The sequence below is a fragment of the Oncorhynchus tshawytscha genome, linkage group LG05 (genome assembly GCF_018296145.1).
Source record: "Oncorhynchus tshawytscha isolate Ot180627B linkage group LG05, Otsh_v2.0, whole genome shotgun sequence".
NCBI lineage: Eukaryota > Metazoa > Chordata > Actinopteri > Salmoniformes > Salmonidae > Oncorhynchus > Oncorhynchus tshawytscha.
The window spans coordinates 60511664-60538780 of record NC_056433.1 but is presented as its reverse complement, the minus strand read 5'-3'; the positions used below and the strand labels follow the sequence as shown (position 1 = coordinate 60538780).

At 42.2% G+C, this 27117-nt stretch overlaps 3 protein-coding genes across 9 annotated transcripts; 2 read left to right on the top strand and 1 right to left on the bottom strand.

Moving 5' to 3' along the window:
• Window positions 1-1840: 1840 nt before the first annotated feature.
• Window positions 1841-8462, top strand: LOC112251032 (replication factor C subunit 4). 4 transcript variants are annotated; one of them, XM_024421664.2, is made up of 11 exons: window positions 1842-2029; window positions 2262-2378; window positions 2592-2670; window positions 2772-2851; window positions 2978-3097; window positions 3285-3428; window positions 3591-3711; window positions 7639-7764; window positions 7867-7947; window positions 8067-8180; window positions 8269-8462. In XM_024421664.2, exons 2-11 carry the CDS (start codon window positions 2266-2268, stop codon window positions 8356-8358), a joined length of 1068 nt encoding a protein of 355 aa, XP_024277432.1. In that variant the 5' UTR covers window positions 1842-2029; window positions 2262-2265; the 3' UTR covers window positions 8359-8462. The 4 variants fall into 4 exon arrangements, with proteins under 4 accessions (XP_024277433.1, XP_024277432.1, XP_024277434.1 ...); XM_024421663.2 differs by having other exon boundaries at window positions 1845-2029; window positions 2258-2378; XM_024421665.2 differs by lacking the exon at window positions 7867-7947 and having other exon boundaries at window positions 1841-2029; window positions 2258-2378.
• LOC112251031 (protein ANTAGONIST OF LIKE HETEROCHROMATIN PROTEIN 1) lies at window positions 7943-10619 on the bottom strand. The gene is made up of 2 exons (XM_024421662.2): window positions 10108-10619; window positions 7943-9923 (listed from the first exon to the last, which is right to left on the bottom strand). The coding sequence occupies exons 1-2, from the start codon at window positions 10279-10281 to the stop codon at window positions 8703-8705; spliced, it is 1395 nt and encodes a 464-aa protein (XP_024277430.1). The 5' UTR covers window positions 10282-10619; the 3' UTR covers window positions 7943-8702.
• Window positions 9762-14728, top strand: LOC112251030 (fizzy-related protein homolog). Of its 4 annotated transcripts, XM_024421658.2 has the most exons (14): window positions 9762-9850; window positions 11126-11222; window positions 11443-11571; window positions 11694-11757; window positions 11856-11986; window positions 12067-12146; window positions 12244-12427; window positions 12536-12601; window positions 12718-12820; window positions 12919-13103; window positions 13239-13472; window positions 13568-13672; window positions 13758-13850; window positions 13992-14728. In XM_024421658.2, exons 2-14 carry the CDS (start codon window positions 11154-11156, stop codon window positions 14031-14033), a joined length of 1485 nt encoding a protein of 494 aa, XP_024277426.1. In that variant the 5' UTR covers window positions 9762-9850; window positions 11126-11153; the 3' UTR covers window positions 14034-14728. The 4 variants fall into 4 exon arrangements, with proteins under 4 accessions (XP_024277426.1, XP_024277427.1, XP_024277429.1 ...); XM_024421659.2 differs by lacking the exon at window positions 9762-9850 and having other exon boundaries at window positions 10700-11222; window positions 11859-11986; XM_024421657.2 differs by lacking the exon at window positions 9762-9850 and having other exon boundaries at window positions 10701-11222.
• The last annotated feature ends 12389 nt before the right edge of the window (window positions 14729-27117 follow it).

The following is a 27117-nucleotide window of genomic DNA, read 5'->3' as shown; positions in this document are numbered from 1 at the left end:
TAGTTTGTTTAAATCTATCAAAAGTAGAGAGCTTTTCAGACCATGAGAAGTCTTATTGCACTACATGTAATGAGGACATGAATAATGGGTCCTTATGGTGTAGCTGAACCTGCTCATTCCTGATTCATTCTGGGGTTTTTTACACATCTTTACCAAATCGCAGGCCACATTTTTTTTTATGAATCACAGCTTTGAGATAAATATTCTTCAGTTCATAATCATTATATCGTTTTTTTTGAGAGATTGAAATTGGCTCAGGACAAGGGCATTTCCATCCGACATAGAAATGTATAAAATTCCCAAAACAAATATTTTCCCTTCATAAAATTCCCCTAAATGTAATTTTTAAGCTAAAATAATGCAAAAAAATGTAACAGGTAATTAAACTACCTTTTGCATTAGCTTGATCGTAGTTTAACTCAATTGTGGTGGTATAGCTAACTATTGGAACTACTCACTGGGCAAAAACAGTTTGAATCAACTTCAGCTAAGTAAACAACATTTTTCTTTAGGGTAGCTTTGGTGTAGCATAACTTCTTCCATTGTGAAGTAACACGGTAGCTTGGTAACCTATATTTTCATAGTAGCTTCCCCATCACTGGCTGTATTAATACAGATAGTATTAATAGCGTAATGTCATGCAAGAAAGCATGATTCAATACAACAAGGTCAACCCATCCCTCTACTACTCTGTCCCACATTTTGATGAAAACAAACGTGCAAGCCAAGGGCATTATCTTCTTACCACACGTCGTTGCCCTTGGGACCGTGGCGATTGCCTAGGAGACGAGCATCGAGCAGCCGCCCCATAGACATCTGCGCCCCTAATGTCACTCCCATAGAAATAGAAATGGTCACTCCATTACCCCAGGCGACAATAATGAATAACTGACAGCTGGTCGTGACTGGTGATGAGGCATACAACATGAAAATGTGTAAGGGATAATCAACGAGTGGCTATGCGTTCTATGGAAAATAATGTTGAAGGACGTCAAAGGTGTTTCCCATGACGATGTAATAACTGAGTTGAAATTACCTTCCAAGGAGTTGCGTTATTTTCCAGAGAAAGCATTGAGCCCCTAGTTGATCATTATCCCTTTTATACCATGGCTATAATTCAACACATTTGCCACTAGAAATATGTTCATTCATTTGCCAGTAGAAATGTGTTCAACATCTGAAGTAGCTAGCAAGTTTAATAGATAGCTACAATAGGTACTGTGGTAATCAAACAGACTTGCTATTTTAGCCAACTAAACCATCGGCCCTAGCTTTCTATTATGATAATCGAATTCAACAATACCAATCATGTTTTCAACTCGACTTTTGCTTTTAAGATGTAAGTATGAATTAAAGACTAATTCTACGGTGCCGATATACCGTGTGTCATAAGAAAATGATGCACGCTCTAGAATGCCCTTCAAGCCAATAAAAAACGAGTATTAAACAATGCCATGGCATAATTGTACTTTTTTAATCACCATGTTATTTTAAATACATCATTCGATAGTAGTACAACATGAACTACCTTCCTAGATGAGGGGACGGATGAAGAGAAGAAGACACCTTGAATATTAAAAACGTTCCCGTCGCTCAACTCTCTGATTGGAGGAAAAACATATCGTAGGCGGAAGAAGGAGTCGCATCTTCTCCATCAGGGCGGGTTGTCGCTAGTTACAACAGCCACAAAGTCAACATTGGCTGTGTTGTAAAAAAAAAAATGAAAATAAAAGAAAAATGCTTTTTGATTTTAATGTAATGTTAGGCATAAGGTTAGCCGTTCATTTAAGGTTAGGGTTACGCCTAGGGTCTGATTTTAAGAAGATACATTTTATAAATAGGCGGGGTTTTAGACATAATTCTAATTTTGTGGCTATGGTAACTAGTGACAACCGTCAGGGCGGGAAATCAACCACACATGTCAACAGATTACACATTCCGAATGTCAACGCATTTTATCTAGCTACATATTCCTAATTATTTTAAACGGTGTAAGTTTACTGTAACGTCTGGTTTCAATCAATTTTGGGTAAGTTTGTTCTTATTACCGAAGCTATATAACTAGCTCCTGAGCACTGTTGCTACTTGCTAACTGTTCTGCGAGCTAGCTAACTGGTGGTTGTTATTGTTTAGCCAGCTAACGTTAGCTAGCTTGTCAAAGAAAGAGGTGAACGTCACCCTCTTTGACACTCAAGACAGTCAAGTATGACTCAGTGACTAATGGGCAGTGATCTGTTTTCTAAATCCTATTTTCAAGGAAGAGCCATGCAGGCGTTTTTGAAAGGAACATCAACTCCAGGCACCAGACCTCTGAAAGAGAAAGGTACAGGGACCAGTGGAGAGAAGAAGCAGAAATCTGTGCCCTGGGTAGAGAAATAGTAAGTTCAATTTCTCAGCGTCTGTAGTATAAGCCCTTGAGAATCTTCATTCATAGAATATAATTACAGACACCCAAATAATAGAAATGCTATTCGGTAGCTGCAGACAAATATCTTGGTGATAATTAAAGTGGCTTAATATGTTTAGTCAGAAAGAAAACCCTGCATTAATTTTATCAACTACACTGAAAACCCTTGTTTGGCTGTTTAAAGTAGACCAAAATGTATGGAAGACGTGGTGTTTCAAGAGGAGGTGGTTGCTGTGCTGAAGAAGACTATAGAGGGCGCTGATGTAAGTAGCCTCTTCAATTCCGCGAGTAGTGACTTTATATGCTTAGGGTAAATACTGTCTGCCTGGGATTCTGTTTGAATATTACATGATTTCTGTTACAGCTCCCCAATCTGCTGTTCTATGGACCACCTGGAACAGGAAAGACCTCCACCATCCTGGCTGCAGCCAGGGAACTTTATGGGTGAGAGTGACTCACCAGCTTTCCAGATTACTGCATTCCAACTCCCAACTGATGCAGATCTGCATTTGTGGGTTCCAGTGCTTGTCTACACCACAGTAAGTTTTCAGTTTCCGTTTCTTTCCACAGGCCAGAGCTGTACCGACAGAGAGTGCTGGAGCTGAACGCCTCCGATGAGAGAGGGATTCAGGTGGTGAGAGAGAAAGTCAAGAGATTTGCCCAGCTGACTGTAGCAGGCCACCGCACTGAGCAAGTACCAGTTTCCTTAACCTTCATTACATGCACATACCCCCCAAACACACATGTAGCAAGCTCAATCTACACAACAAATCAGATCATATAATAGATGTACTTTCCTTACCCCCTATAACAGTCAGCATATTGTTCATGTTAAATTAGGATATTAAAGCCTCTTTCCATTCCTTACCTCTGACAGTGGGAAACCATGCCCACCCTTTAAGATCATCATCCTGGATGAGGCTGACTCAATGACCAATGCTGCTCAGGCTGCTCTCAGACGCACCATGGAGAAGGAGTCCCGGACCACCCGCTTCTGTCTCATCTGCAACTACGTCAGCAGGTCAATTGGGCTTCTTATTCCAAGAGGCACTCTAGAATATGAAATCTATAAGTTGTATTTTTTTTACATAACATTACAAACACTTTGAGACACTTTACAATATGATGTAATAAATGTTAAATCTGTAGCTAAGCCCATTTTTGGCTGTGATTTCATTTCCAGGATTATTGAGCCCTTGACATCCAGATGCTCCAAATTCCGCTTCAAACCTCTAGCAAATCAGGTCCAAGAAGAGCGCCTGCTGGATATCTGTGACAAGGAGAATCTCAAGTACTCAAAGGAGGTAATGATTACAACTGTACACACTGCATCATCATTGTTTTACAATTATATTTGGTACTATCACTAGAGTTTGGAAGGCGGCCCATGTGCTTCCTCTACATAAAAGTGGCAACCTGAGTGATCTAAATAATTATCTTCCCCTTACCAAACTCTTTTGCCTAGAAAAAATCCTGGAATCATTGATTAATACTCAGCTGGATCCCTTTTAACTGCTACATCTTTTCTGAGTGTAAAACAGTCCAGGTTCACACCAGGTCATAGTATCATCTCTACTACTTCTATGGTTTTAAATTATGTCATAAATTGTTTAGATACGAAGAAACACTGCTGCCTTCTTCATTGACCTGTCCAAGGCATTCAACACTGGATCACACCTTACTTATTCAGAAACTCTATGATTGGCTTAGACCGGACTGCTTGCAGCTGGTTTGAGAATTATTTAAAAGACAGAACAGTGTATACTTACTGATGGGGTTAAATCCGGATTTCTAGACATAACAAAAGGTGTCACACAGGGTTCGATTCTTGGTCCAGTTCTTTTCACTATTTGTATTAGCGGCATTTGTCTATCTGTACAAAACTGTAACAGTCATCTGCGTACACTGTTGTATAAGCTACTGCCCCTACGGCAGCTCAGGCTCTAACTCCTCAATCTGCTTTTACTACCTTGCAGAAGGTCTTGGTTGACGAGAAGTTGTAACTAAATACTGTTAAAACCAAGTACATGTTATTTTCCAAATCATGTAATGTAACTGATGTTTTACACATAAGTATGTTAGATGGTGCCCCAATTGATCGTGTCCCCGCCTTTAAATATCTGGGCATCTGGATTGAGGTAAAGCTATCTTTTAAAAAGCATGTTGAGGAATAAGTCAAGAAATTAAGAATTAGTTGGGCTTCTTCCATAGGAATAGGACTTGCCTTTCATTAAATAGTAGAAAACAAATATTCATTCCACACTTACAGTATTTCTGTTATAGATTATGGCGATATTATATACATGAATGCAGCTACCAGTATTTTGAAGCCCTTTGGACACAATTTATCATAGCACACAGAAACAAGTCTCTCACCGTTGCCGCTTGCTATAGACCGCCCTGGACACCATATGTGAATTGATTGCCCCCCAACTATCTTCAGAGCTCGTGCTGCTAGGTGACCTAAACTGGAACATGCTTAACACCCCGGCCATCCTACAATATAAGTTTGATGCCCTCAATCTCACACAAATGATCAATGAACCTACCAGGTACAACCCCAAATCCGTAAACACGGGCACCCTCATAGATATCATCCTCACCCACTTGTCCTTCAAATACACCTCTGCTGTTTTCAACCATGATCTCAGCGATCACTGCCTCATTGCCTGCATACGTAATGGGTCTGCGGTCAAACGATCACCCCTCATCACTGTCAAACGCTCCCTAAAACACTTCAGCGAGCAGGCCTTTCTAATCGACCTGTCCGGGGTATCCTGGAATGATATTGACCTCATCCCGTCAGTAGAGGATGCCTGGTTATTCTTTAAAAGTACCTTTCTCACCATCTTAAATAAGCATGCTCCTTTCAAAAAATGTAGAACCAGGAACAGATATAGCCCTTGGTTCACTCCAGACCTGACTGCCCTTGACCAGCACAAAAACGTATCGTATCGTCTGAGATTCCCAAAGATAGGAAAGCTGCCGTGATCATCCACCTCTTCAAAGGTGGAGACACTAGACCCAAACCATAACAAACCTATATCTATCCTACCCTGTCTGAAGATATCGTTTAGCACCTTGAGCGTGGCTGAGGTGCACCCATGACCAGCTGTGAAACCAGATTGCATAGCGGAGAAGGTACGTGGGATTCGAAATGGTCGGAAATGGCTGTTAACTTGGCTTTCGAAGACCTTAGAAAGACCTTAGAAAGCCAAGTTAACATTACCGACCATTTCGAATCCCACGTCAAGAGGCTAAAACGATATCTTAACCGCCATCGATAAGGCGGTTAAGTGCAGCTGTATTCATCGACCTGACCATGGCTTTTGACTCTGTCAATCACCACATTCTTATCGGCAGACCTTGGTTATGACTACCTCGCCTGTTTCACCAACTACTTCTCAGACAGAGAAGTAGTTGGTGAAATTGGAGGGCCTGTTGTCAGAGGGCCTGTTGTCTGGAAGTCTCTATGGGGGTGTCACAGGGTTCAATTCTCGGGCTGACTCTTCTCTGTATACATCAATGATGTTGCTGCTGCTCTTGCTGCTGGTGATTCTTTGATCCACCTCTATGCAGACAACACCATTCTGTATACTTCTGGCCCTTCTTTGGACACTGTGCTGTCTAACCTCCAGACGAGCTTCATTCCTTCCGTTGCCTCCAATTGCTCTTAAATGCATGCTCTTCACACCTGCCCGTCAGGCATTACTACTCTGGACGGTTCTGACTTAGAATATTTATTTTTACCTTTTATTTAACTAGGCAAGTCAGTTATGAACAAATTCTTATTTTCAATGACGGCCTAGGAACACTGGGTTAACTGCCTGTTCAGGGGCAGAACAACAGATTTGTACGTTGTCAGCTCGGGGATTTGAACTTGCAACCTTCCGGTTACTAGCCCAACGCTCTAACCACTAGGCTACCCTGCCGCCCCCCGTGGTTAACTACAAATATCTTGGTGTCTGGTAAGACTGTAAATTCTCCTTCCAGACTCATATTAAGCATCTCCAATCCAAAATTAAATCTAGAATCGGCTTCCTATATCACAAGAAAGCATTCTTCACTTATGCTGCCAAACATACCCTCGTAAAACTGACCATCCAACACTCTACTCAACAAACTGGATGCAGTCTATCACAGTGCCATATGTTTTGTCACCAAAGGTAAAGCCCCGCCTTATCTCAGCTCACTGGTCACCATAGCAGCACGCGCTCCAGAAGGTATATCTCACTGGTCACCCCCAAAGCCAATTCCTACTTTGGCCACCTTTCCTTCCAGTACTCTGCTGCCAATGACTGGAACGAACTGCAAAAATCATTGAAGCTGGAGACTCATATCTCCCTCACTAGCTTTAAGCACCAGGTGTCAGAGCAGCTCACAGATCACTGCACCTGTACACAGCCCATCTGTAAATAGCCCATCCAATTACCTCATCCCCATACTGTATTTATTTATCTTGCTCCTTTGCACCCCAGTATCTACTTGCACATTCATCTTCTGCACATCAATCACTCCAGTGTTTAATTGGTATATTGTAATTACTTTGCTGCCATGGCTGTATGTTTGTTTATTCCATGTGTAACTCTGTTGCTATATGTGTCGAACTGCTTTGCTTTATTCTTGGCCAGGTCACAATTGTAAATGAGAACTTGTTCTCAACTAGCCTACCTGGTTAAATAAAGGTTAAATAAAATAAACACTTCATTTTGTAACATCAAACCGTTTTGACAATGATGTTTTTATCATAAAGTTGGTTGGACCTTGCTAAAAACACGTAGGTCACTTCATTATTCTGTTATGTTTATAAAGCCTAACTGAAACTACAATTGACTTCACATCATTGTGGAAATATAGAAACTCTGATTACAACACTAGATCACAGGATTGGTTAATGCTGGAGACTCCACATATATCCACAGAGCTGGGTAAATCTGTCTTTTCCTATCAGGCCCCTATCATGTGGAATAATCTCCAAATAACTTTTCATTTGGATGTGGTGTCGTCTCTGGGTCAGTTTAGGAGAAAGGGATTTTTATATTGATAAATGTGTTATGTTTTTCTGTATATAATATTTGCTATTTATTTATTTTTTGTTTTAAATTGTATATAATTTAATTTTCTGTATTGTTCCCAGGGCACATTTGCAAATGAGACCTAGGTCTCAATGTGTTTTTCGCCTTGTTAAATAAAAGCTAATAAAAATCATCTTCCATTCTGTTTTCCTGCAGGGTATTGCAGCGTTGGTGAAGGTTTCAGAAGGGGATCTTAGAAAAGCCATAACCTTTCTTCAAAGTGCTGCACGGCTGAACACAGATAATGAGATCACGGAGAGTGCGGTCATAGAGATAGCTGGGGTGAGTGCTTTTATTGTATTTCACTCATCAACAATGGTTGCCTGTTTTATGCACTGCAGTCTAGTCAAGAGGTATCCAACTTTGCTGACATTCCTCTCTAAGGTTGTTCCTCCCAAGATGATTGACAATTTGCTCAAAATCTGTTACAAGGGAACATTTGAAAAACTAGAGATTGCTGTTCGGGTATGCACATTCACTTTTTATTGCAGCTTCATTACATAGGGATCAAAAATCTAACTGCATGACACTTAATGTAGCAGCTTTCTGTCAGACTAATCACCCGGCCATTCTGCCACTTACAGAACATGGTAGATGAGGGCTATGCTGCCACACAGATCATCAACCAGCTACACGAAGCCATCATAGAGGAAGAGCTGAATGACAAGCAGAAGTCTGCCATCACGGAAAAGATGGCAGTAGGTTTTTCAAAATGGCATAACTGCCACATTGATGTTAATCTTATTTTACAGTAGTAGTGACTTATTGATTTGTCTCATTTTTCAGGTGGTCGACAAGTGTTTAGTGGATGGTGCAGATGAGTACCTGCAGATGCTGAGTATGTGTTCGGTGATCATGCAGCAAGCCACTGAGTAACTGACTCCACAACCTCATGGATCATTCCTCTCCATATGCATCTAGACCAACAGCTTTTTCTATACATTTTTGTAGGTTGACTGTATTAAATTGTTTCATGTAAATATTGTCTTTGTCAATCAATGCTGTTCAAGTCATACTTCAGGGGTCAGTTTTATAGAAACGTTTTCACATTTCTGGGCTTTGAGTCAGTTAGGAAACAACAAGTAACCATATTTTATATTTTTTTTTAAAAATAGATATGGATGCTTCATGGCAGACATGCACATACTGTCCATAATATACATACATCACTTCTCAATGCATTTGAAAAGTAGGATTACAGATGTAACAGATCAACATTGTCAGTCTAGTGTAGTTAATATGTTGACTGCTTCAGCACACTCAGAGAGTGTGACTGGGCGAGAGTCTACCAGGTCAGGTGGCGCTGTATGTGTACTGCCCTGCTTCTGTGATTCTGGTAGCTGATGAAGGTAATCACATAGCAAAGACCTCACTGCCTCGCCATTGGAGTCATCCAGACATGCAGGAGCTAGGTCACACGGCTGGGAAAGGCTTTGGCTCGACTCTTCAAGCCACTTCTCCATAAAGGGATCATTATTCATCTCACACATATTATGTAGAATGCAGCATGCCTGAGTCATCACAGGGATCAGGGCAGCATTGCTGTTGTTGCGCTTTAAGCACTGCCAGCGGGCTTTTAGGCGACGAAAGGTACCCTCAATAGGGGTCCGTGCATGGCTTAGCTGAGTATTAAATGCACGTTGCTGAGGTGTTAGTTGAGGTGACTCTGGATAACATTTGAGCAGCCAGGTCTGCAAAGGGAAGGCTGCATCACCCAACAGCACAAAGCCAAGAGGTTGGCCCATGAGTTTGTGAGGTGGCTTCGGTGACAGTCCCCCTTCTCTCGCCAACATCCATAGTTCAGAGCCCTGCAGTATGGTTGCATCATCAGTGCTGCCTGAAAAGCCTACACGGATGTCCCAGAAGTGACCATGTCCATTCACAACTCCCTGCACCACTGTGGAGGGCCATCCTTTGCTGTTCCAGCCATCACTGGTTTGGCTTTGAGATTTCACAGAAATGTGAAGGGAATCAATGACACCCACACAATGAGGGAAACCCCACTGTGTGTTGAACGCAGCAGCAATTTCCTCCAGCTCCTGTTCACTTGGCTGATGAATGAAGAGTGGCTTCAGCACTGTCACAATGATATTGCATACGTCTCGTACACATTTGATTACTGTGGTGCTGCTCGTGCCAAGTAGGTCACCAATAGAGAGATAGTCCAAGTTGGTGGCCAACCGTAATATAACCATTGCCACGCGTTTCTCCAGAGAGACATGACAGGTAGGATCTTTTACTTCCGGTCTGAGCTGGTCACAGAGTTGGTCAAATGTGTCCTTGGTCAGATGGAATGTGGTGAGCCAGTCTTGAGGATGGAACTCCTTAGTCACAACCCTCTCCCACCAGTCTGATTTAGGCTCTGCAGGTGAGTAATGTCTCATGGGTGAGGGTCTTGAGGGGGAGGATGGTCTTGAAGGTGAGCTTGGTGGTGGCTGAAACTAAAAGAAAAGATAGCAGTTATGGATATTTGAATTGCCACTTTTTACTCATTGAAAAACTGTTAAAAGTTGGGATGTTTGAATCTCCTAGGATATTTGATTTTGTCTTTGAAATACTGCATGTGTTCTCTTGATAGTCACTTTACCTTATGTCAGGTTGATTCCACATGAAATTGTTACTTACTGTATGTGCAAGCCTCTTCATTTTGTTGAGGATATACATTCTATGTCTGATATGCCGTTGGATTTCCATCCGTTTATCCATGATGGCTTTTCTAATCTTCTCTCTACGCCTCATGGACAGATACAGAAGCCTCGACCTCCGTTCCACAACAGCTTTCTTCATAGAACTCTCCATGGCTTAGTGTCGAATCTAGCTACAGCATCAAAATGGAGACATGCATGTAGCTAACTGCTATGTTTTCAAGCTCAAATTTGAGCTAGATAACGCTAACTCATTATAATTCCATGGGTGTTATCAGCACAGCCATTTATTAAGATACATAGATGGCTCTGGTTATGAGTATTTTTTTTAGCTAAACTATTTGCTTGCTATCTAACCTGTGTATACTGTTAGCAAAGGAAGTAGTTACGTTGATTAGCTAACCTAACGACATAGCTTATGTGCGTTTTCAGAATTCACCAAACAGACGTTAGCTAGTTGCAGCAGCATTCTTCTCCTCTGGCAACGTGTGACTGTTCAGTGTTTTGATTTGAACAGCTTAGCTACGTAAGCATTTCCCACAATGCATTGCAATTTGGTCAGTAACATTTTATGCTAGCCAGCTAACAAGCTAGCACACATAACTTTTACTTCTTTCATTCTACATTATTGCTTTTCAGTTGCTCGTGAATAAGATAAAAACATATATATACTGGTGTGTCCTGACACCTGCACTCGATTTAAAAATATTTACTTCCGTGTCCAAGACAATGTGTTTGGTATTTGGTAGCTTATCAGAGTTAGCTTAGTTTGCTAACGTTACCAAGCAGACGGGAAGGCTCCCTGTCTATTTTCCGGACTTTAGTGAAGTTAGCTAGCTATCTGTGGTTTAGTGAAATGTCATCGACGTAGACTGAACCCTATTTTCTTTGGTGGTGTTGTTTCTGTTAACTTGGTAAAAAAAAATACCTGGCATGCAAAGTGCAGAGGATCAGTGCCAGCAGTAGACTGCTCTTTTAACTGTGGCTTTCCAATCAAGATCCAGCCAGCGAGGCACTACCACTACTATGGACCAAGAGTATCAACGTCGCCTGCTTCGGCAGATCAACATTCAGAACGAAAACACCAGCCCCATTGTAAGTATTCATTATCATGCCACTCTCGCATTTATTATATTACTGGGAACATTTCTGAAGGGTTATTAAAAGGAAGGTGTGTCTCACCTAACCAAAGTGGCGCAGTGATGAAATACTATTAGAACAATGTTATTTTAAAAGGGCACTGGCACTTGTTGGTTCACCATTTACTTGGCATGATTCATTATTAGTCATTATTTTACACGTTGTCATTGTACAGAAGGTGACCGAAGTGATGCGAAACCTGACGCCCAACAACTCCCCGATGTCCTCTCCCAGCAAGCATGGTGACAGGTTCATCCCATCCCGTGCAGGGGCCAACTGGAACATCAACTTCCACAGAATCAATGTATATGTCACTTAAACCTCTTTAATACCCTATCAATTATAATACATTACCTCACTATAGATGATTTTATTGATACATTTAGTCAGCTCATTGAGAAATGTGTATGTGATCTGTCTTTTTAGGAGAATGAGAAATCACCAAGTCCGAATAGAAAAACAAAGGATGTGACATCTGATAGCAGCAAAGGTAAGTTACATGACAAACTATGCCACATCAGATGAAATTACTAACATTTAAGAACGGCATACATTATAGTAGTTAATGTAACTGTGGTTCTGTATTAGCAGATGGGCTGGCCTACTCGGCTTTGCTGAAAAATGAGCTGCTCGGAGCAGGCATTGACAAAGTTCAGGACCCCCAGACAGAGGACAGACGGTTGCAGCCATCCACGCCGGAAAAGAGGAGTCTCTTCAGTGTAAGAATCTAATTTGTTTCCAAGCTACATGAAGTTATTCTGGAGCAAGGTCTGACCCAAATCTTTTCCTTTATGTGCAGTACTCACTCAGTGCTAGGAGCACAACAGATGAGGACAATGGCATCTCTCCCTACTCATTGTCACCTGTCAGTAGCAAAAGGTAAATTCATAAGTTGGTGTCTCTGTAAAGATGCAGGGTGGTTACTGTTAACTTCAAATCAATGTTTTTTCATTTGGTTTGTTTTCTTTCTGTGCAGTCAGAAGTTGCTACGGTCACCCAGGAAGCAGACTCGTAAAATCTCAAAGATCCCATTCAAGGTCTTGGATGCTCCAGAACTACAGGATGACTTCTACCTCAACCTTGTGGACTGGTCTGCTTTAAATGTGCTGAGTGTTGGCTTAGGCACATGCGTCTATCTCTGGAGTGCCTGCACCAGCCAGGTACTGCTTGTGTGACAAATACATGTGCATATGATTTAATTAGCCTCTCATTCCACATGGTGTTCATTTCTATACAAACCCTCAGAGAGCATTGATTTGTCTTTCCAGGTAACTCGTCTGTGTGACTTATCAGTGGAGGGAAATTCTGTTACGTCCGTGGGCTGGTCAGAGAGAGTGAGTTAAACTCTATATCTGCAGTTTGTAAATCCCACCATAACACTTTTTACTTGCTCTAGCTGTTTTTTGTGTGTGTGGTTTCCTGACTCCAATGCTGTGCGTTTCTGATTCAGGGCAATCATGTGGCGGTGGGGACTCACAAAGGCTACGTACAGATCTGGGATGCAGCAGCTGGCAAAAAGCTCTTTACACTAGAGGGTCACACTGCTAGAGTTGGTGAGCACTCAGTGGAAATTCCCTGTTATAGATGTAGCATACTAGTTGTTCATTTCATTGGTCTCTCCCTCACCATTCCCATGTCTTATCTTCCACAGGTGCACTGGCATGGAACGCAGACCAGTTGTCATCAGGTAGTCGAGACCGTATGATCCTGCAGAGGGACATTCGCACACCACCTCTCCAGTCTGACCGTCAGTTGCAGGGTCACCGGCAGGAAGTATGTGGTCTGAAGTGGAGTACAGACCACCAGCTGCTTGCCTCTGGGGGCAACGACAATAAGGTATAATAGCATATATCATGACTCTGTGTCCATATCCCTTAGAAATGGCTTTTAACATTGATTAGCTAAGTTTACAACATAACAACCTCACCAACCATGTATGTCTGTTCTGGTTATGGCCTGCATTTCTCTCAGCTGCTTGTGTGGAACCACTCTAGTACGGCACCAATGCAGCAGTACACGGATCACCTAGCTGCAGTCAAAGCCATCGCCTGGTCCCCCCACCAGCACGGGCTGCTGGCGTCTGGGGGAGGAACGGCTGACCGCTGCATTCGCTTCTGGAACACGCTCACCGCACAGCCACTGCAGTGCATGGACACAGGCTCGCAGGTCTGCAACCTGGCATGGTCGAAACATGCCAATGAACTGGTATGTACCACTCAGTGTTGTGATGGTGATCCTATAATGTTATTTAAACCTTGATGGCACTTTGATGGTCTGGTGGCACTCTCCCTTTTCTATAGGTCAGCACACATGGTTACTCTCAGAATCAGATCCTGGTGTGGAAATATCCTGCACTCAGTCAAGTAGCCAAGCTTACCGGACACTCGTACAGGGTACTCTACCTGGTAAGTAACATTGTCTTGTTTTGATGTTCCTAACCTCCTAGCTTTTCCTAATGTTCTGATATTGTCTATCCCCTGCACTATGAAGGCAATGTCTCCTGATGGTGAGGCCATTGTCACAGGGGCTGGTGATGAAACGCTACGCTTCTGGAATCTCTTTAGTAAAACACGGTCAACAAAGGTGCTAAAGCGGAGTTGATTTTTCACATTTGTGTACAGTACACACTACACTCAAATCTGCTCTTAAATTACAGTACTTGTCTATGTTTTACTTTCTTGTTGTCCTGTGATTTTAAATGAACTTTTTCCTCTTTTTATTCAGGAATCGGTGTCCGTTTTAAACCTCTTTACCAGGATAAGATAACAGCAACGCAAGAATAGACTTGATGGAGTGCCTTGAATTCATTACAACATTCATCAACACAATGCAAAAGAATGACCTAACATGGACATGACATATTGTCATGGAGGAGGAAAGAACTGTTTTACTTTTCCCAGAAACAGAAAATAATTTGTCCTCAATGTTTTTATTAGATTTTTTTCTATTCATGTACACTTCAATATACAGTTATGCTTTTTCTATGTTGATTTTTGTATTCCATGTCTATGTTGAAAGTATGTGTTAAAGGAGCCTTAAAGTACAATGTAGAGAAATGGATCTACAATTTTAGTTGTTTATTTTTTTTGCCATTTGAAATTCTATATTTGAATGTTATATAGACTGGGGCAAATTGTATAATATAATGGGACAATCATGGCAATCCATGGCAGTTGTTTTATGAAAAACAATTAACTTTTGGAATTTAAAAAATAGCCACTAAATGTGTCAAAGCACTACATTGAATATAGTAGGGTGGAGTGAACAAAACTGAGTAAAATGTGATGTTAAATTGCTGGAACTCAAGTACAAGATAACAAGAGTATTGCAAAAGAAATATCTGGTGTTTTCTTAGACTTTACTGAGTTATAGTTCATATAAGGAAATTAGCTTAATAAATAAATTAGACCCTAATGAATGGATTTCACATGACTGGGAATAAAGAAATGCATTTCTTGGTCGAGGACACCTTTTTTTTTGTGCTGTGGATCAGAAAACCAGTCAGTATCTGGCGTGACCACCATTTGCCTCATGCAGTGCGACACATCTTCGCTTAGAGTTGATCAGACTGTTGTGGTCTTTGGATTGTTGTCCCACTCTTCAATGGCTGTGCGAAGATTCTGGATATTGGCGGGAACTGGAACATGCTGTCGTACAGGGTGATCCAGAGCAGCCCAAATCAAATCAAATTTTATTTGTCACATACACATGGTTAGCAGATGTTAATGCGAGTGTAGCGAAATGCTTGTGCTTCTAGTTCCGACAATGCAGTAATAACGAACAAGTAATCTAACTAACAATTCCAAAAAAAAAACTACTGTCTTATACACAGTGTAAGGGGATAAAGAATATGTACATAAGGATATATGAATGAGTGATGGTACAGAGCAGCATAGGCAAGATACAGTAGATGATATCGAGTACAGTATATACATATGAGATGAGTATGTAAACCAAGTGGCATAGTTAAAGTGGCTAGTGATACATGTATTACATAAGGATGCAGTCGATGATATAGAGTACAGTATCTACGTATGCATATGAGATGAATAATGTAGGGTAAGTAACATTATATAAGGTAGCATTGTTTAAAGTGGCTAGTGATATATTTACATCATTTCCCATCAATTCCCATTATTAAAGTGGCTGGAGTAGAGTCAGTGTCATTGACAGTGTGTTGGCAGTAGCCACTCAATGTTAGTGGTGGCTGTTTAACAGTCTGATGGCCTTGAGATAGAAGCTGTTTTTCAGTCTCTCGGTCCCAGCTTTGATGCACCTGTACTGACCTCGCCTTCTGGATGACAGCGGGGTGAACAGGCAGTGGCTCGGGTGGTTGATGTCCTTGATGATCTTTATGGCCTTCCTGTAGCATCGGGTGGTGTAGGTGTCCTGGAGGGCAGGTAGTTTGCCCCCGGTGATGCGTTGTGCAGACCTCACTACCCTCTGGAGAGCCTTACGGTTGAGGGCGGTGCAGTTGCCATACCAGGCGGTGATACAGCCCGCCAAGATGCTCTCGATTGTGCATCTGTAGAAGTTTGTGAGTGCTTTTGGTGACAAGCCGAATTTCTTCAGCCTCCTGAGGTTGAAGAGGCGCTGCTGCGCCTTCCTCACGATGCTGTCTGTGTGAGTGGACCAATTCAGTTTGTCTGTGATGTGTATGCCGAGGAACTTAAAACTTGCTACCCTCTCCACTACTGTTCCATCGATGTGGATGGGGGGGTGTTCCCTCTGCTGTTTCCTGAAGTCCACAATAATCTCCTTAGTTTTGTTGACGTTGAGTGTGAGGTTATTTTCCTGACACCACACTCCGAGGGCCCTCACCTCCTCCCTGTAGGCCGTCTCGTCGTTGTTGGTAATCAAGCCTACCACTGTTGTGTCGTCCGCAAACTTGATGATTGAGTTGGAGGCGTGCATGGCCACGCAGTCGTGGGTGAACAGGGAGTAGGGAGGAGGTCAGGGAGGGCACTATGGTGTTGAATGCCGAGCTGTAGTCGATGAACAGCATTCTCACATAGGTATTCCTCTTGTCCAGATGGGTTAGGGCAGTGTGCAGTGTGGTTGAGATTGCATCGTCTGTGGACCTATTTGGGCGGTAAGCAAATTGGAGTGGGTCTAGGGTGTCAGGTAGGGTGGAGGTGATATGGTCCTTGACTAGTCTCTCAAAGCACTTCATGATGACGGATGTGAGTGCTACGGGCGGTAGTCGTTTAGCTCAGTTACCTTAGCTTTCTTGGGAACAGGAACAATGGTGGCCCTCTTGAAGCATGTGGGAACAGCAGACTGGTATAGGGATTGATTGAATATGTCCGTAAACACACCGGCCAGCTGGTCTGCGCATGCTCTGAGGGCGCGGCTGGGGATGCCGTCTGGGCCTGCAGCCTTGCGAGGGTTAACACGTTTAAATGTCTTACTCACTTCGGCTGCAGTGAAGGAGAGACCGCATGTTTTCGTTGCAGGCCGTGTCAGTGGCACTGTATTGTCCTCAAAGCGGGCAAAAAGTTATTTAGTCTGCCTGGGAGCAAGACATCCTGGTCCGTGACTGGGCTGGGTTTCTTCCTGTAGTCCGTGATTGACTGTAGACCCTGCCACATGCCTCTTGTGTCTGAGCCGTTGAATTGAGATTCTACTTTGTCTCTGTACTGGCGCTTAGCTTGTTTGATAGCCTTGCGGAGGGAATAGCTGCACTGTTTGTATTCAGCCATGTTACCAGACACCTTGCCCTGATTAAAAGCAGTGGTTCGTGCCTTCAGTTTCACACGAATGCTGCCATCAATCCAAGGTTTCTGGTTAGGGAATGTTTTAATCGTTGCTATGGGAACGACATCTTCAACACACGTTCTAATGAACTTGCACACCGAATCAGCGTATTTGTCAATGTTGTTGTCTGACGCAATACGAAACATCTCCCAGTCCACGTGATGGAAGCAGTCTTGGAGTGTGGAGTCAGCTTGGTCGGACCAGCGTTGGACAGACCTCAGCGTGGGAGCTTCTTGTTTTAGTTTCTGTCTGTAGGCAGGGATCAACAAAATGGAGTCGTGGTCAGCTTTTCCGAAAGGGGGGCGGGGCAGGGCCTTATATACGTCGCGGAAGTTAGAGTAACAATGATCCAAGGTCTTTCCACCCCTGGTTGCGCAATCGATATGCTGATAAAATTTAGGGAGTCTTGTTTTCAGATTAGCCTTGTTAAAATCCCCAGCTACAATGAATGCAGCCTCCGGATAAATCGTTTCCAGTTTGCAGAGAGTTAAATAAAGTTCGTTCAGAGCCATCGATGTGTCTGCTTGGGGGGATATATACGGCTGTGATTATAATCGAAGAGAATTCTCTTGGTAGAAAATGCGGTCTACATTTGATTGTGAGGAATTCTAAATCAGGTGAACAGAAGGATTTGAGTTCCTGTATGTTTCTTTCATCACACCATGTCACGTTAGTCATAAGGCATACGCCCCCGCCCCTCTTCTTACCAGAAAGATGTTTGTTTCTGTCGGCGCGATGCGTGGAGAAACCCGCTGGCTGCACCGCTTCGGATTGCGTCTCTCCAGTTAGCCATGTTTCCGTGAAGCAGAGAACGTTGCAGTCTCTGATGTCCCTCTGGAATGCTACCCTTGCTCGGATTTCATCAACCTTGTTGTCAAGAGACTGGACATTGGCGAGAAGAATGCTGGGAGTGGTGCACGATGTGCCCGTCTCCGGAGTCTGACCAGAAGACCGCTTCGTTTCCCTCTTTTTCTGAGTCGTTTTTTCGGGTCGCTGCATGGGATCCACTCCGTTGTCCTGTTTGTAAGGCAGAACACAGGATCCGCATCGCGAAAAACATATTCTTGGTCGTACTGATGGTGAGTTGACGCTGATCTTATATTCAGTAGTTCTTCTCGGCTGTATGTAATGAAACCTAAGATGACCTGGGGTACTAGTGTAAGAAATAACACGTAAAAAAACAAAAAACTGCATAGTTTCCTAGGAACGCGAAGCGAGGCGGCCATCTCTGTCGGCGCCGGAACATGCCAAATGGGTGACATTTCTGTTGAGTATGCAGGCCATGGAAGAACTGGGACATTTTCAGCTAGGAATTGTGTACACATCCTTGCGACATGGGGCCATGTATTATCATGATCAAACGTGAGGTGATGGCGGCGAATGAATGGCACAGCAATGGGCCTCAGGATCATGTCACGGTATCTCTGTACATTCAAATTGCCATTAATAAAATGCGCTTGTGTTTGTTGTATATTATATAGACTGGGGCAAAAATGCACAGTTTATGCCTGCCCATACCATAACCCCACTGCTACCATGGGGTAGTCTAAACCACGTTTACATCAGCAAACCTCTCGTCCACACGACGGCATACACACCAGCTGCCCAGTACAGTTGAAACCAGGCTTTATCTGTGAAGAGCACACTTCGAAGGTGAGCATTTGCCCACTGAGATCGGTTACGATGCCAATCTGCAGTCAGGTCAAGACCCTGGTGAGGATGACAAGCATGCAGATGAGCTTCCTTGAGACGGTTTCTGACAGTTTGTGCAGAAATTCTTTGCTTGTGCAAACCCACCGTTTCATCAGATGTCCGGGTGGCTCGTCTCAGACCATCCCGCAGGTGAAGAAGTTGGATGTGGAAGTTCTGGGCTGGTGTGGTTACACGTGGTCTGCTGTTGGGAGGCCGGTTGGATGTACTGCCAAGTTCTTTAAAACAATGTTTATGGTAGAGAAATTAACATTGAATTCTCTCCCAATAGCTCTGGTGGACATTTCTGCATTCATTTCAATTGCACACTCCTTAAAAACTTGAGACATCTGTGGCATTGTGTTGTGTGACAAAACTGCACTTTTTAGAGTGGCCTTTTATTGTCCCCCAGCACACGGTGCACCTGTGTAATGATCATGCTGTTTAATCAGTTTCTTGATATGCCACACCTGTCAGGTGAATGGATTATCTTGGGAAAGGAGAAACACTCACCAACAGGGATGTAAACACATTTTTGCACAAAAAAAAATAGATAAATAAGCTTTTCATGCTTTCTGGGATGTTTTATTTCAGCTCATGAAACATGGGTCCAACACGTGTTTATATTTTTGTTCAGTATACTTTTTAAATGTGCAACTTCATCGTCATGAGCCAATCTAAACAACCATCTGGTTTTGGCCTATTAGCAGGGCCGGACCTCCCATTAAGCAAGACTATAGCGGCACTTCAATTTGGGGCGGCATTTTGACAATTTGGTTGCCGCCCTCCGGCGCCACCAGCTCATAGCCTTGCTGCAGTTCGACTAGTATTGGAATTGATAGACGACAATGAGCACATTATGGAAGATAGCTTTATTTGATTTTTAGACTTTTACATGTCATTTGATACAGTTGAACATTATTTTCTTTTAGAGACTTTGATTTTTTGGTTTTGATCAATATTTTCAAAGTGTAATTAAGACACTTTACAATATTAATAACAGCTCTGTTAAATTATCCCATGGAACTTCACAAAGATTCGACATTAGACGTGGAATTAAACAAGGATGCCCAATTTCTCCTTTCTTATTTTTATTGGTCAGACAAGTTATGGAACATCATATAAATAAGGCTAGTTTTAGGAGTATTCAGATACAAGACAAAGAGATAAAATGTTCACAATTGGCTGACGACACCACCTTTTTTTGATCATAATGAAGTCAGGAAAGCTATTGAGTGTATTAATGCCTTCTCACATGTATCAGGTTTATCTCTGAATATTAGGAAATGTGAATTATTTGTGTTGAAAAGATATGACCTAAACTCAGTATGTAATATCCCTGTAAAAGACGTGATCACATATCTTGGTATTAAAGTTAGCAAAGATCAGAAAGAAAGGGCCAACTTAAATTTCTCTCCTATTGTAGAGAAAATTGGAAAGAGATTTAACTCCTGGTTATTAAGAGATCTTTCTTTATCTGGATGTGTACTTTTATCACAATCTGAAGGTCCAGATGAGTTTACACCTCCCTTGCCTTGGATGTTCCTCTGTCAGTAACTAAAATGGTTGATACTAAATTATTTAACTTCATATGGAGGAATAAACCTCATTATTTAAGAAAAGCGGTAATATGTAGCACCCAGGGTGAGGGAGGGTTGAATTCTCTGGATATTAAAACCTCTAACATAATTTTTAAGATTAAATGGATACAACACTATTTAAGAAATAAGGATTTCATTTGGAATATCATCCCTAATTTAATATTCCAACAGATTTCTGGTCTAGAATTCTTACTCAAATGCAACTTTAATATGGGTAAAATCCCAATTAAGCGTGCAAACTTTCATAAACAAGTACTTCTACAAACACAATTTTTCCCCACATAGGTATACAATCTGGAATAATAAAGACATAAATACAAAAACAAGTCTTTATTTTCCAGAACTGGTTTGACAACAACATTATCTGGGTTAAACAATTATTGAATAATGATGGACAATTATATGATTATCCAGAATTTATTAGAACACACAATGTTACATTCACTCCTGAGGAGTATCAAATTGTTGTTAGAGCTGTCCCTAAAGGTGCTATTCTTCTTTTAGGAGAATATAACAACACTCCAAGTGCAACTGTTGAGGATTTTGTAGCCTCAATACAATTAGAAGGAATCGACATTTAAACTATAAATGTAATAACATGTATATAAGGAAACTATGTCAATAGTCAATATGTTACTATTCCCTCTGGTAAAATGTACTGGAATGCAGCCCTAGGACAAGTGAACTGGAACACAGTTTCGTTGTTATCTGGTAAATATTGTATATCTAATAAGGTGAAAGAAGTATCATACAAACTCATTCATAGAATATATCCTGTAAAGACCTTTATTATATACAGATTTAAAATAGCTATTGATAACAAATGTGTATTTTGTGGTTGTGACCCAGAAACTCTTGACCATTTATTTTGGGACTGTTCTTTTCAGAAGATTTTGGAGTGAGTTAGAAGATTTATTTTAAAAGAAACGACTATTAATGTTAATTTGAAAGACTCTGATATTATGTTTTATTTTGATCCAAATGATATGGACCCTGATTTAACTATCATTGTTAATTTGTTTATCTTTCATGGAAGATTCTTTGTCCATAAAATGATGTGGGCAGAGAACAAACCCCTCTTCACATTATTTAAGATGTAATTTAAATATTATTTTGAAATGATCAGTAAATGTAAAAACAAAAAAGCAATACGCACCATAAAAGTATTTAACAAATTGAAAATTAATCTTGATATGTAATACTGTTAGGTTTATGTACTCTTGTTTGTATATTTATATTTGTTTGTATTTGTTGTGTGCATACCTCTTTTTTTAAAGCAAGTTTAAATAACATTTTAAAAAGTCTTGCTGCAGTTCCCGCCCCAACCCCATTCCCACTTCTCTCGAAGTTCACTCCCAATAGCCTTGGTAACTATGGTGATGTGTATGTTTATATGGGATTATCCAATTGTGAAACATTAATAAAATTAATATGCCAATTAAATTATTGTATTTTTATTAAGTTTGTTTGTGTGTGACGAAAACGATTAGTGATTAAGGCAGTAGCCTAACCTCGCTTGTTAACGTGAGCTAGCTACTACTAGTGGATATTGTTTTAGCTAAAAGTAATCTATAGATTTGAAACAATTTGCTACCAAGTCTAAGAGACAAAAACTATCAGGACGCGAATATTTTTTTAAACAATGAGAAAAGAGGCACAATCTCAAACCAAAGAAAGATTCGCTGGTGAAATTGATCAGCGTGCAGCAATGACCATCAGCTGGTGTGGAGAATGACAAGCCTACGAGGACAGGTCATTCATTCGCCGAGAACGACGAGCCCCAGTTCGCTGATCCTAGCAGCGAAGAGGGCAAACCGGAGGAGTCGGAGCCATGCAGTTCCACCAATGATTAAAGCTCTCTGGCTGGACTAGAACAGGTGGTCGCACCAGGCCTAGCCACACCTCCAAACAATGTTGGCGAAGACCCTACTATCTTGGACCCAGACTCAGATTCGTCGCTCCCCGTCCCAGATGACAGTGGTGGTGCTGCTGATAAATCCGAACTCCTAGACAAAAAACATAAAAGATCCCAGTGAGTGGCCAAAATATAGGAATGGATCTTTAAGGGATATGTTAGTGCAGGCTGGGCCACATCAGGATTAAGGATGGGAATTTCCCAAGAGATGAGGGACAATGAAAGTTTTCTGTGGCCCACTACAACAGGAGGATGGCGAATGGGGAGAGACCAAGCAAAACGATGCAGCCTTCTGTTTTTGCTGCAAAATGTTTTCACACGAGTGCAAATCTGCACTGGTCAGGGATGGAACCAGGGACTGGAAGAATCTGTGCCACCTCCTCAGCTCGCAGGAGAAGTCGCATGACCACCTAGATAGTTTCCAGAGGTGGAGCTGGAGATCAGGCTGGTGTCCAAGCAAAATCAGATGATTTGATTTCAGGACCATGTACAGCTACCGAGGGAAAACACATCAGCACCACAGCAGAGGAAAGCGGCCACTCTAGGTGGAGACGAAAAATAAATAAATGTTGAAACTGATGTTGGGCAATCAAATTCAAAATGTAAATAAGCGAAATTCGTTAAGGCTGGGTCATTGACATAAAACTTATTTTACACAACTCCAGCGAAACTAGGCCCGCCATGCATTTATGAAAGCACTTGTTTCCAAAGCTCAAATGATCTTACTCTGTTTTACAGTTCTACAGAAATATTCAAATATATGTTAAATATGTTATATAAAAGTGTTATTTTTATTGTAATTGTAACAATTATGGGGTCACGCCATGTGTGATATGGAGTCATGCCATCATAGCACTGAGACTGCACTCGTGAAGGTGGTAAATTACCTTTTAATGGTGTCAGACCAAAGCTCTGCATCTGTCCTCGTGCTCCTAGACCTTAGTGATGCTTTTGATACCATCGATCACCACATTCTTTTTTATTTTTTTCATTTATTTTTTCAACTTTATTTAACCAGGTTGGCTAGTTGAGAACATGTTCTCATTTGCAACTGCGACCTGGCCAAGATAAAGCATAGCAATTCGACACTTACAACAACACAGAGTTACACATGGAATAAACAAAACATAATCAATAATACAGTAGAACAAAAGGAAACAAAAAGTCTATATACAGTGAGTGCAAATAAGGTAAGATAAGGGAGTTAAGGCAATAAATAGGCCATGGTGGCGAAGTAATCACAATATAGCAATTAAACACTGGAATGGTAGATGTGCAGAAGATGAATGTGCAAGTAGAGATACTGGGGTGCAAAGGAGCAAGATAAATAAATAAATACAGTATGGGGATGAGGTAGGTAGATAGATGGGCTGTGTACAGGTGCAGTGATCTGTGAGCTGCCCTGACAGCTGGCGCTTAAAGCTTGTGAGGGAGATAAGAGTCTCCAGCTTTAGAGATTTTTGCAGTTCGTTCCAGTCATTGGCAGCAGAGAACTGGAAGGAAAGACGACCAAAGGAGGAATTGGCTTTGGGGGTGACCAGTGAGATATACCTGCTGGAGCGCGTGCTACGAGTGGGTGCTGCTATGGTGACCAGTGAGCTGAGATAAGGCTGGCTGGGCTTTACCTAGCAGAGACTTGTAGATAACCTGTAGCCAGTAGGTTTGGCGACGAGCATGAAGCGAGGGCCAACTAACGAGAGCGTACAGGCCGCAATGGTGGGTAGTGTATGGGGCTTTGGTGACAAAACAGATGGCACTGTAATAGACTGCATCCAGTTTGTTGAGTAGAGTGCTGGAGGCTATTTTATAGATGACATCACCGAAGTCGAGGATCGGTAGGATGGTCAGTTTTACGAGGGTATGTTTGGCATCATGAGTGAAGGATGCTTTGTTGCGATATAGGAAGCCGATTCTAGATTTAATTTTGGATTGGAGATGCTTAATAAGGTACGGTGGGATTCGAAATGGTCGGTAATCTGTTTGTTAACTTGGCTTTCAAAGACCTTAGAAAGACAGGGTAGGATAGATATAGGTCTGTAGCAGTTTGGGTCTAGAGTGTCACCCCCTTTGAAGAGGGGGATGACCGCGGCAGCTTTCCAATCTTTGGGAATCTCAGACAATACGAAAGAGAGGTTGAACAGGCTAGTAATAGGGGTTGCGACAATTTCGGCAGATAATTTTAGAAAGAAAGGGTCCAGATTGTCTAGCCCGGCTGATATGTAGGGGTCCAGATTTTGCAGCTCTTTCAGAACATCTGCTATCTGGATTTGGGTGAAGGGGAAATGGTGGGGGCTTTGGCTGTGGAGGGTGCCGGGCAGTTGACCGGGCAGTAGGGGTAGCCAGGTGGAAAGCATGGCCAGCCGTAGAGAAATGCTTATTGAAATTTTGGAGAGATGGGAAACCCAAATTGGTCTACACTGACAAGTTCTGGCCTGGTTTAGATCTTATCTGTCGGAAAGATATCAGTTTGTCTCTGTGGATGGTTTGTCTACTGACAAATCAACTGTAAATTTCAGTGTTCCTCAAGGTTTTGTTTTAGGTCCACTATTGTTTTCACTATATATTTTACCTGTTGGTGATGTCATTTGGAAACATAATATTAACTACCACTGCTATGGGGACGATACACAACTGTACATTTCGATGAAACATGGTGAAGCCCCAAAATTGCTCTCCCTGGAAGCCTGTATTTCAGACATAAGGAAGTGGATAGCGGCAAATGTTTTACTTTTAAACTCGGACAAAACAGAGATGCTAGTTCTAGGTCCCAAGAAACAAAGAGATCTGTTGGATCTGACAATTAATCTTGATGGTTGTACAGTCATCTCAAATAAAACTGTGAAGAACCTCTGTGTTACTCTGGACCCTGATCTCTCTTTTGACAAACATATCAAGAATATTTCAAGGACAGCTTTTTTCCATCTTTGTAACATTGCAAAAATCCAAAACTTTCTGTGCAAAAATGATGCAGAAAAATTAATCCATGCTTTTGTCACTTCTAGATTAGACTACTGCAATGCTCTACTCTCCTGCTACCCGGATAAAGCACTAAATAAACTTCAGTTAGTGCTAAACACGGCTTCTAGAATCTTGACTAGAACCAAAAAAATGGATCATATTACTCCAGTGCTAGATTCCCTACACTGGCTTCCTGTTAAGGCTAGGGCTGATTTCAAGGTTTTACTGCTAACCTACAAAGTATTACATGGGCTTGCTCCTACCTATCGTTCCGATTTGGTCTTGCTGTACATACCTACACATATGCTATGGTCACAAGACCCAGGCGTCCTTATTGTCCCTAGAATTTCTAAGCAAACAGCTGGAGGCAGAGCTTTCTCCCATAGAGCTCCATTTTTATGGAATGGTCTGCCTATCCATGTGAGAAACGTAGACTCTGTCTCGACCTTTAAGTCTTTATTGGAGACTCATATTTTCAGCAGGTCCTATGATTGAGTGTAGTCTGGCCCAGGGGTGTGAAGGTGAACGGAAAGGCATTGGAGCGTCGAACCGCCCTTGCTGTCTCTGCCTGGCCGGTTCCCCTCTCTCCACTGGGATTCTCTGCCTCTAACCCTATTACGGAGGCTGAGTCACTGGCTTACTGGTGCTCTTCCATGCGTCATTTGAGTGGGTTGAGTCACTGACGTGATCTGGTCCGGGTTGGCGCCGCCCTCGGGTCGTGCCGTGGGGGAGATCTTTGTGGGCTATACTCGGCCTTGTCTCAGGGTAGTAGGTTGGTGGTTGAAGTTCTCTCTAGTGGTATGGGGGCTGTGCTTTGGCAAAGTGGTTGGGGTTATATCCTACCTGTTTGGCCCTGTCCGGGGGTATCGTGTCTCCCGACCGCTCCTGTCTCAGCCTCCAGTATTTATGCTGCAATAGTTTATGTGTCAGGGGGCTAGGATCAGTCTGTTATATCTGGAGTATTTCTCCTGTCTCTTCCGGTGTCCTGTGTGAATTTAAGTATGCTCCCTCTAATTCTCTCTCTCTTTTCTCTCTTTTCTTTCTGAGAACCTGAGCCCGAGGACCATGCCTCAGGACTACCTGGCCTGATGACTCCTTGCTGTCCCCAGTCCACCTGGTCATGCTGCTGCTCCAGTTTCAACTGTTCTGCCTGTGGCTATGGAACCCTGACCTGTTCACTGGACGTGCTACCTTGTCCCGGACGTGCTGTTTTGGACTCTCTCTCTACCGCACCTGTCTCTAACTCTGATTGATCAGCTATGAAAATCCAACTGACATTTACTCCTGAGGTGCTTTCCTGTTGCACCCAAAACAACCACTGTGATTATCTGACCTGCTTGTCATCTATGAATGTTTGAACATCTTGGCCATGTTCTGTTATAATCTCTACCCAGAAGAGGACTGGCCATCCCTCAGAGCCTGGTTCCTCTCTAGGTTTCTTCCTAGGTTCTGGCCTTTCAGGGAGTTTTTCCTAGCCACTGTGCTTCTACATCTGCATTGCTTGCCGTTTGGGGTTTTAGGCTAGGTTTCTGTACAGCACTTTGTGACATTGGCTGATGCAAGAAGGGCTTTATAAATACATTTGATTGATTTATTTTTTTAACAGGTGGGATATTATTAATGAGAAACGTGTTTTCCTACTATAGGTAGTAGGGTGCATAATGACATCAACATTGTAACTCTCCGATGCAGAGGATAAATATAATTGGAGCTTATTTCTTCATCTTCCAAAAAATAAGTAGTAAACCCACCTGTTCGACAGACACAATTATCCTATCCATCGATGTCGTTATAGCCAAATACTCCAACACTGTCGTATGCACTGATTAAATACCCGTGTCTGGGAAGCGCTTGGTGTGTTTGACTAAAACCAGGGCTCGAATTGAGTGAGGGTATCACATACCCTTTGTTAAATAAAAGGGCAAAAAGG

Coding starts and splice junctions, on each gene's coding strand:
- LOC112251030 (XM_024421658.2), top strand. CDS start 11,154: ATGGACCAAGAGTATCAACGTCGCCTGCTTCGGCAGATCAACATTCAG. Junction 11,758..11,855: donor GACATCTGATAGCAGCAAAG/GTAAGTTACATG, acceptor GTTCTGTATTAG/CAGATGGGCTGGCCTACTCG. Junction 12,821..12,918: donor GGGTCACACTGCTAGAGTTG/GTGAGCACTCAG, acceptor TATCTTCCACAG/GTGCACTGGCATGGAACGCA.
- LOC112251031 (XM_024421662.2), bottom strand. CDS start 10,281: ATGGAGAGTTCTATGAAGAAAGCTGTTGTGGAACGGAGGTCGAGGCTT. Junction 9,924..10,107: donor TGAAGAGGCTTGCACATACA/GTAAGTAACAAT, acceptor CTTTTCTTTTAG/TTTCAGCCACCACCAAGCTC.
- LOC112251032 (XM_024421664.2), top strand. CDS start 2,266: ATGCAGGCGTTTTTGAAAGGAACATCAACTCCAGGCACCAGACCTCTG. Junction 2,852..2,977: donor GCAGCCAGGGAACTTTATGG/GTGAGAGTGACT, acceptor TTCTTTCCACAG/GCCAGAGCTGTACCGACAGA. Junction 7,765..7,866: donor CGGTCATAGAGATAGCTGGG/GTGAGTGCTTTT, acceptor TTCCTCTCTAAG/GTTGTTCCTCCCAAGATGAT.